Source organism: Phocoena sinus, chromosome 17 (genome assembly GCF_008692025.1).
Source record: "Phocoena sinus isolate mPhoSin1 chromosome 17, mPhoSin1.pri, whole genome shotgun sequence".
NCBI lineage: Eukaryota > Metazoa > Chordata > Mammalia > Artiodactyla > Phocoenidae > Phocoena > Phocoena sinus.
In genome coordinates this window covers 78,979,316-78,988,842 of record NC_045779.1, presented here as the reverse complement: position 1 = coordinate 78,988,842, position 9,527 = coordinate 78,979,316, and the positions used below count along the sequence as shown (strand labels likewise).

At 67.0% G+C, this 9,527-nt stretch overlaps 1 protein-coding gene across 8 annotated transcripts in view; it reads right to left on the bottom strand.

Moving 5' to 3' along the window:
* Nucleotides 1-79: 79 nt before the first annotated feature.
* Nucleotides 80-9,527, bottom strand: part of MROH1 (maestro heat like repeat family member 1) — a 54,029-nt gene continuing 44,581 nt past the window's right edge. Inside the window, exons 32-42 of one of the 8 annotated variants that reach the window (XM_032609463.1) lie at nucleotides 6,610-6,775; nucleotides 5,805-6,001; nucleotides 2,959-3,096; nucleotides 2,477-2,591; nucleotides 2,051-2,197; nucleotides 1,674-1,862; nucleotides 1,342-1,497; nucleotides 1,125-1,259; nucleotides 948-1,050; nucleotides 808-873; nucleotides 80-362 (exon numbers count right to left, since the gene is read on the bottom strand). In XM_032609463.1, the coding sequence (XP_032465354.1) occupies nucleotides 277-362; nucleotides 808-873; nucleotides 948-1,050; nucleotides 1,125-1,259; nucleotides 1,342-1,497; nucleotides 1,674-1,862; nucleotides 2,051-2,197; nucleotides 2,477-2,591; nucleotides 2,959-3,096; nucleotides 5,805-6,001; nucleotides 6,610-6,775 (1,498 nt within the window). In that variant the 3' untranslated portion in view covers nucleotides 80-276. The other 7 variants (XM_032609467.1, XM_032609464.1, XM_032609466.1 and 4 more) reach the window with 7 other exon arrangements.

Sequence of the window (9,527 nt, the reverse complement as noted above, 5' to 3'; positions counted from 1 at the left end):
CTTCTCTGAGTCAGGATGCCTAACGGGGGAGGGGGCCTGCCGACCTGCCCAGAAGGAGAGGCCACGTCACTGCGGCACCTGCTGAGCAGCAAATGGCTTTATTGGGGGGGGGGGGGGGGACAGCGCCTTGCCCACCCTCGTGGCCCCGGCCCTCCCTTGCTGTGTGGGCCTGGGGGCTCCCCTCGGGCAGGGGGCTCCTTAGGGCCCCATCTCGGAGGTTCGGTTCGGGCCGGCAAGGCCGGTATTGCGTGTAGGGGCAGCGCTGCCCCCGGAGCCTCAGGCGAGCTTCACCAGGCGGCCCAGAGTCTCCGCAGCTTTCACGCGCACCGCGGGGGCCGGGTCCTTGAGCAGGAGCTGGAGCGCTGGGGGACAGGGAGCCGCTGCTGGGGGCTCCTCTGCGGCCCCCTGAGAACTGAACGTCCGAGCCCGCGGTCCCGCCCACACCCCGCTAGCAGCTGCGGCTAAGGCTGAGCCCCCCTTTCTTGGCGCGCTGAGCCTGGGGGCCAGGACCCCGAGGCTCACACCCCACCCTGTGCGTGGGGGCCGCCCGCCCACCGCCCTCCTAAGACAGGCCTCTGCCGGGAGGGCTCAGGAGCCAACGGAAAGATAGTTTTTCCTTTTTTAGTGTTTTTTAAGCTCTTTTGGAACAGTTAAGAAGTTTCCGTGAATTACTAGAGACGATGAGGTCACCAGTGACAGGGAAAAAATCCTTGAAATCCAGGAAAATCACTTAGTCCCCCCTGGTGCCCACAGGGTCAGCGCGGCCCAGCGCGCCGTGGGGGGGCGGGGCCCAGGGCTGGGGCTCACCCGCCAGGAGCTGTTCCAGGTCCACCTGCGGCCGGCGCTCAGCCTCCACGTGCAGCGCCAGGAACCCTGCGGGGCGGGGGTGGGGCCGGGGTCAGGGCCCGCGCCGTGGGGAGCGGGAGGGGGGCCCAGGGCAGCCTCACCTGTGAGCATGGGGGCCGCGGCGCGGATGTCCTCCCAGCTGCTCTTGAAGTAGAACAGGCTGGTGCTCAGCAGGCGGCCCAGCAGGTCGGGGAAGTGGTGCATCTGCAGGAGGCCCTCGGTCAGGCCCCGCCCCCGCCCCGCCGCCCCTTCCCCACCCGCCCCGCCCCGCCCCTCACCAGGTGCTTGCAGGTGGTGTTGAGGAACTCTCCGAAGTGCAGGCCCCGGCCCTCCTGCAGGTGCTTCTGGAAGATGGCTGCCAGCTCCTCACACTCCAGGTTGGGGCCGCACATGCGCAAGGCGAACCTGCAGGCCTGCAGGGCACAGGCCGAGCCCTGAGTCCCGGAGTCCCTGAGTGAGTCCGGCCCGGCCTGCCCATACCCTCTGGCTACTCACAGCAGCCACTGGGGGCTGGGGGTCCTGCAGGTGCAGCAGCAGGGGCGCGAGCCCGCCAACAAGCTGCTCCAGGAAGACGTCCTCGCAGTCCCCCTGGCAGGCTTTGTTGAGGTGCCCGAAGAGGCGGATGGACGCAGAACGGAACTCCACCTTTTCCTGGGGCGGGGTGGCGGGCGGCAGGTGTCACCCTATGGGGCCCTCCCCAGAGCTGCCCATCCGTCGACCCCGGGGCCCGGCCCTGAGCGTGCGGTGGTGACACGGCTCGCGGGGCCCGGAGAGGAAGGGGCAGGAGCCAGGCCGGCATGGCCAGGGGCGGGGCTGGCGGGGCTTACACTGTCGAAGAAGGGCCGGATGCGGATGGCAACGTGCAGCAGCACCGAGCGCAGGTCCCAGGCCTCCACCAGGTCCAGCAGCCTCGCGAGGCCCACCATGGCCTCCAGGGCCACCAGGCTGTGCGGGTCATCACCGTCGTCCAGCCCACCAATCATGGCCGTCAGGAGTTGGGGGCCGTGGGCCCGTACCTGGGGACGCCACACACACCTGTGTGCCCGGGTCATGCTGTGGAATGGCCCAGCCCCCCACCCTCCCGGTGCCATCTCCATGCCCATGCCCACCGCCCGCACCGCGTCCACCTGGGTCTCCTCGCTGGCTGCAGCTCTGCCGTCTCTCTCCCGGGGACAGGGCCCCAGAGGGCTGGCCAGCCCCTCACCTTATCCGGGGAGCCCGAGGCAACGTTGGCCAGGCCCCGGAGCACCAGTCTCCGCACACGGGCACACGTGTCCTTCTGCCGCGCCAGCAGGTTGTCCAGCAGGGGCTCCAGGAGCATCAGGTCGTTCGCCGTGTTGCTGCCAAGCAGCTGGGGGCAGAGGCGCTCTGACCGCCCCGCCCCCTCCCCACCGCTGCACGGGGCAGCCCTCCCAGTCGCGGGTCACTTTGAGGCGGGGACGTGGCGAAGGCCAGCTGAGGCCTGTGTGCCAAGCCTGGGCTCCTGGCCTCCCTGGAGCTCCTGACCCAGCCCCACCCTGGCCCCTGCTGCCACGGCCTGGGGTAGGTTTTCCAGGGGGTGGCCCGAGCCCGCCTGTCGGGGAGGGGCCCCTGCTGTCCCTGTTCGTGATCCGGAGCACGTGGCTCCTACCTCGGCCAGGAAGGCTGTGGAGCTGACCCTCTGCATCTCGTACGCGCTGCTCTGTGTGGCGAAGAGCGCCTTCATCATCGGGGGCAGCCGGGGGCCCGCGAACTTGGCCATGGCGCTGGGAAGGAGGCTACGCTGGGCAGGGCTGGGGCCTCAGGCCTCCCCCGGGCACATCCCGCTCCCATGTGGGCCTGGGGGCGCTTCTGCCTCCCAGCCTGCACTGTCTGCGCCCTCCGGCCCGTGAGCCCTCCACCCGGCTGCCGGGCCCCGCACGTCCTCCCCCTCCAGACGCGCCCCTCCCAGCCCGCCGCGCCTAGAGACCACAGCTGCCTTCACGGCCACCCCGCTGCCCCCACGCACCAGCTCCTCATGCTGGGCCCCCTCCCAGGCGCCACTGGGGGCCCCCGGATGGTACCTGAACAGTACCTGGCTTGTTAGAGCCCAGCCGGCACCAGAACTGGGGTGCGCCGGCCGGGCCTGCTCACCTGGCCAGCCGGGTGACCCCCTCCTCGTGCCCGGCCGAGGTCCTGAGCAGCTGCCAGCCCCCCTCCAGTTCCATGCGCTGCACCACGTCGTCGTTGCCGCCTCGGAGAAGCACGGCCTGCAGCGCATCCACTGCGGAGCTGCAGAGACACGGGCGCGGCTGGCAGGGCTCCCGGCTCAGGCCACACACCTGTGCTGCTGGCAGACATGCCCCGGGGCTACCCAGCCTGCTCCCTACCAGCAGGATCCTGGGGGGGCGCAGGCTCTGGGCTCTCCCCTCCCCCTCATCTGGGCACCACTGTGGACCCTCTAGTCTCAGGCAGACTGCTCCCGTCTCCCCACCCCCCGTGAGGGGCAGCTGGGGGCGCTGCAGGTAGTGTCCCCTAGGCCCCCTGGAGCAGGCAAGGCCCTCAGGTTAATTTTAGGGTAACAATCAGCTGTTCTCACCTGCCTTAAAGACCTTCATTTAGTTTAAAAAAAAAAAAAAAAGGTGAAAAAGAAAATGGAGAAAACCCTTCATAAAAATGAACTCAAAAGGCAGCTCAGAGCCTGACTCCTGCCTGCGCCAGGCAGCCCCGTCTGCCACGCCCAGCTGGCCCTCTCTCTCGTGGGAGGGCCCCAAGGAGGCAGAAACCAGCCGGGATTGCGCGTCCGCCCCTCATCTGATGAACCCTTCCCCAGCTCAGGCAATTCAGAGGGTGCAGGGCTGCCAGTGAGCGGGCAGCAGGGTCAGGACCCCACAGACAGGACTGGGGACGGCAGTGCTGGCCCAACATGGACCTGGCAGAGACTCACACCACGACCTGCGGCCCGGAGAGACAACACGTCAGCATCCCCAGGGCCGCACAGGGAGGGCCTCAGGGCCGCGGCCCCCAGCCCCGCGCTGACCCCCTCTCTCCTGACATCGACCGCCTCACGTGTCAGGGCCCGTGTGGGCCCTCAGACGTGAGTGTGCGTCAACGTAGGTGCCGTGCCCGCCTCCAGGGCAGTGCGCTGGACCGTCCTCGGGGCGGTCAGGCGTCAGCTGCACGGGGTCTTCCCAGGACCTCGACGGCTCAGCCGCTGGGGTGCAGGGGCAGCCAGGGGCCTAGGCGCTTGGAGCGTGAGGGCCAGGTCTCGCCAGCCGTGCAGTACAGGCCTCACATCTGGGGAGGGGCGGGGGTGGCTGTGGGGGAATCTGACGCGCTTTTGGAGGCCCCGTGACTGGTCCTGGTCCAGGGGTCCCGGCAGCCCAGGAAGCAGATGCTGGTAGACTCCTCCGAGCCCGCCGTATGCACACAACCCACGGCCCCCACCTGGGCCCAGCTCCAGCCTCACGGTCGTCCCGGGGTGGAATGAGGGCTGTGGGGGTGCCCCTCGTGGGGGCGGGGAGGGATCTGGTGTCCACCGACAGCTGGACAGGCTCCCCGGCTGTGCGTCCACAGACTATACCCAGCTGGGTCCTCACACCAGGGAAGATACTGGAAGGTGGCTCCCACTGTCCCAGGAGCTCTGCAATCCCAGCAGAGGCCCAGACACAGGGGGGCCCCTGGATGTGGGGCGCCCACACCAACTGCAGGCGCAGAAAACCATTCCAGCCACGCGGTCACCGGGCAGATGCCCACGGTGCCTGCCAAGGAGTCCCGCACGGTGTGGGCAGGGCCGGGCCACAGCTAGGGCCCAGCAGCTCTGCCCCTGGCTCCACACCCTGCTCCAGGCCTCAAGGCCCAGAAGAGGCACCCCCTGGCTACGGCGAACGGGCAGTGGTGAGGGGCAGGTCTGGCCGAGGAGCAGGTCGACAATTCAGAGGAGGTGCCTCCCCTGCCTGTTCACCCTACTGCCCAGACTTTCTGGGGGTGTGGCGTTTGCAAGGGTCTGACTTGCTGACTAATGGCCCCCGTCAGAGCCAAGGCCTGTGCCTGGCACTGCACGCATCCTGGCTCAGGGGTGGCCCCCCCAGAACCCCTCTTTGGGCCATGGGGCTGTAGGCCCCACAGCTCAGACCACGGTGCTGGAGCCCATGTGCTAGGCCCGGGGTCGCTTGGGCCGTGTCCGCTGGGCCGTTCACATTTCCACCCGGTCTGCACAGTCAGGCCAGGCCTCCTGACACACAGCCTTCGCTGGAGTGGACGTGTTAGTTCTGCGGTGGGGCAGCCCCGCAGTGGGGCGGGGAGGGCTGACTCTGTCCCTCGTGTGTCCCCAGCCAGACACTGGGGAAGGGTGGGGAGGCGGCCAGGCTGACCGTCACTCAGGCTCCGGTGGCCCCGGGGCGTCAGCTTCCTCTGTCCATCCTGTGGCCCTAGACAGCTGTTCGGAGCCCCGAAGAGCCACCAGGGGGGACCAGGAAACAGCTCCACCCCGCCGTCCCCAGGCTCCTGCCCCAGGACCCAGGACCCAGGGCCCCAAACCCCAGCGAGAGGCAAGGGGAAGGTGCCTGCACAGGCCAGCGGCACCAGGGGCCTGGCTCTGAGCCAACCCGGCATCACCCGTGTGGCAGCTGGGCCCTCCCCAACAGGGCTGGGGGCCGGGGCCAACCCAGGTGAGAGGCCGCTCAGGGGAGGCAGGGAGGCTGCTGCGGAGTTTCTGTCCGAAAGTGGGGGGGCCCCAGTCAAGTGTAGGAAGAGCCAGAACTTGGAGCTGAAGACTGAGGTCACATACACAGAGCGGGCTCGCGCAGACCCTGCCGTGCCCAAGCGTTCCTCGCGCTCTGCCCTCCCAAAGAAGGCGCAGTTCACGACCCATCTGATGTCCCCAGGAAGCCCCGCCCCGACTGTCCCCATCCCTCCTGCAGCCCAGGGAAGCTGCACCCCCAGCAGGGACAGCAGCCCACAGACGAGGGTGCCAGGGGCGCAAGGCGGGGCCCGCTTACCTGCAGGGTTCGAGGCTCGGTGAGGCCAGGCCTGAGCTGGCGCTCTTCCTCTCCTTGGCCTGCAGGTTCCTGGGCAGCTGGACACCCACGGTGCAGCTGACCCGCAGCAGCAGCGCCGCAAACAGCTGGGGGTAGAGCTCCAGCACCGCCGGCCCAGACGCCGGGGCAGACGCAACCTCGTACAGCGCACAGGTGGCCTGGGGACGGTGCCACCTCAGCCTCAGTCCTCCCTGCCCCAGGCCAGGTCTAACAAGGCCGGCCACAGCGAAGGCTGGACCCTGCACCCCAGGACCCAAGCTAGCCTGAAGCCCCACTTCCTTAGCAGGTACCCCGTGTCCCCAGAAGTCTTGGGCCCTGGGAGCAGCAGGAGGCGCCTGAGGGGCGGCTGGGTGGGCGGGACGAGGAGCTCAGCCCGGGGGCTGGAGGCGGGCCCAGGGCAGTGTGGCCGCGGTGGGACGGGCTCCCAGCATCTGCTTTCGGTGCTTTAGCAGGAGGGGGAGGAAACTCTCACAGCTGCTTTACTGTGGAAACGCTGCCAAGCTGGGTTTATTCTTTTTCTGCAGGGTGAAACAGAGGGCGCTCCCTCGGGGACCGACACCTGCAGGGCCTTTACGAGCCTGGGCTCCAAGCTCGCCTGCTCCGGTGCCCCAGTCAGCCGCCAGGTGCCTGCGGGGTGCCACCCAGGCCCCCCCCCCACCAGGGGCCCTCCCGCAGTGGCCACGCGGCCCCTTACCAGCCTCCTGGACGAGCAGCGGGGAGGGGGGATGGGGGAGGGGCCAGGCATGCCGCCCCAGAGCTCACTCACCGCAAGGGGCGGCAGGGTGGCCACGCGGTCGGGTGCGCTGCTCAGCAGGAAGGCCCGGCTCTCCTTGAACGGCACGTCCCCGCTCATCTTCTCCAGGAGCAGCCCCAGGACCTGTGTGGCGAGGCCGGGCTCCACGGCCAGCGCCCTCCACAGGGTGCAGGTGTGGCTGGAGTGGGGCAGGAGGACGGTCACCCCGAGGCCACTGTCGGCCCCTGTCGTGCCCAGCAGCCTCAGCTCCAGCCAGGCCACGAGCGGCACCCTGACCTCAGACCCGAACTCACCCCTTCCTCTGACCCAGTGGCCTGCAGTCAGGCGGCCCGGGGTTGAGCAGAGCTGGCAAGAAAGGGCAGAAGATCTCCCTGGTACAGGGGCAGGGAGAGGAGGCGTCCCCGGAGCTGCCAGAGCAGACACTGGACTTCCTTGGAGGGGGGCAGCGCCACCCCAGGCCTCGGGGGCGCCTACAAGTCACTTTTCCCGCACCGAGCGGCGCGTGGCCAAGGCAGGCAGGCATGTGAGTGAGGTCAGGCGGAGGCCGCAGGAGGCCCGAGCAGCCTGCAGACCCCGGCGCGCAGACACACGGGAGGCGGCTGTGCGTCACGTTTACGGAGAGAAGTGACAGACTCCAGATATCTAACTGGACCCGGAAATTCTAAAAATAGAGCACATTTGGAAGCCAACCAACAGCCCTTTAGAAATGAGACACAGGGACTTCCCTGGCGGTCCAGTGGTCAAGACTCTGCGCTCCCAATGCAGGGGGCCCGGGTTCGATCCCTGGTCGGGGGACTAGATCCTACATGCTACGCGGTGTGGCCAAAAAGACAAAAAAAAGAAAAGAATTGAGACACCTAACCCTGCACTCAGTGACATATTTGGCACCAGCCTGGATACAGCAGGAGAGAGAAACAATGAACTGGAAGATAAATGGAGGGAGTTACCCAGAACCCAGCAGAGAACAATCACGGCGGAAATTCAGAAACAGACATGTAGCGGGTGGGACGAAAAGGTCTGGCAGACATTCGAGAGAGTGTCTGAAGAGGAGGGCTGAAAACCGGTCAGAGCTGATGACAGACACCAACTCACAGGTTCAGGAAGCCCGGTAGCCACCTGGCAGGACAAGGAATGGACACCCACGCTCCCCACCCCCAAAGGTGCAGAGCGCCATAGACAAGAGGCACCTGGTGCGTGTCCCTCACGACCTCGGCACTACCTGGACTCACAGGAGCCAGAAAAGGACACGTCCTCTTACCCAGACTCAAAGAAAGCACGCGCCCAGCTCGAGTCCCAAACTCTGGCAAATAACCTCCGAGAAGGACAGCTGAATAAATGCACGTTCAGACGCACGGAAGTGGGGCTTGTCGCCCCCAGGAGCTGCACGGGGCTCTGGGGGGTGCGCTCCAGCGGGAGGGCGCCAGGGCCCCTCGCCGCCCAGTCTCTGCACACCAGGCAGCTCTGCTGTGACGCGGCGACGGCAGCCACGGGCACGGACAAGGAAACGAAGGTGTGCTCGCTCCCGGAACGCCACCCCGGACACAGACGTTCCGGTTGCATGTGACTTTCCGGACATGAAATATAATTCTTTGGACTTTTCCCCAACCGTTTACAAGTGTAAAGCCCATCGTTGGCTCAGAGGCAGCGGGTGGTGGGCAGATTGGGCCCTGGCCGCACTGTGCCCACCCTGCCCTGACGACCCCGCTCCTATGAACACGCGAAGCACTGGCACAGCAGGAAAGGAGGGACAGCAGGGCACCCCGAGGACAGCAGAAGCAGCAGGAGAAAGTCCAGAGGGCTCCACTGACGCCACGTTCAAGGTCAGGCAAAACACACCTCTGGCAACGGCAGTCAGACAGCGGCGACCTTTCAGGGAGTTTCGACCGAGCAGGCGCGGAGCCTAGTAGGGGCTGGATGCCTGCCCCGTCTCCCGCTGCGCGCGGCTGAGGCCCCCCCAGGGCCTGTGGCAGTGTGCGTGCTCCTCTGCGTGAGCCGCACCCATGAAAGGCAGGGACGCAGAGCTGAGGGGCGGGTGTGTGGGCAGACACACCGCCTGCACAGAGCAGCCGCGACGATGACGGGCAGGGCAGGGGGCCGCCCCTTCAGGGGCCTGCACTGCCCAGGGACGCTGTGCCCACGCGGTCGTTCTCAGGGCCACCGCTGGAGAACACAGAGTGTGCAACTTCCAGACTAATTGAGTGGAAGATGAAATTGTAAAAAGGACCCTGTCAATCTAAAAAGGACAATGAAGACGATACAGAAAAAAGACCAAGAGAAGACACAAAATATCACAGTGGGTTTAACCCCAACTACCTCAGCAACCAAGAGCGTCTATTTACCCTGGAAAAGGAACACACCTAAACTGCGAGGGCAAAGAAAGGCTGACAGTGACGGGCCGGGAGAGGTGACAGCGGCAGACGCTGACAGGCGTGACCTGGGGAGAAGCCACACACGTTGGAACCGGGGGCCCAGAGCGGCGCCGGCATCTAAGTGAGAGCAGAGCAGGCAGCGCGAGCCCACGTCTTGACGGCAGGTGCAGGCGCGTCCGGCCACCCGGGCCGTGGCCACGGGGAAGGGCTGTGCTGCCTCCCCGCACAGGGGCCTCCAGGAGGCCACGGGTGCCGGCCTCCACCCACGCCGTGGACAGCAAACCAAGGCAGGAGCAGCGGGCCCTGAGCTCTGGAAGCACTGGGACCACAGCAACGGCCACCCGGAGGCCTCGGAGCAGGAGGGGAGGGACCCCAGGGACTGTGGTCCACAGATGGGGCCGGGCACAGGCCCTGGCGCGGAGAAGTCCTGCCCTGAGAGCCCGAGGATGGCGACTTGAGGGTCACCGATGGGAGCTCGGGGACCGGGGTGCGAGTGGGGGGCGGGTCAGAGCTCCCACACTTCGCCCCGCCCCTGGCAACCACGAATCCCCCCTTCCTGGC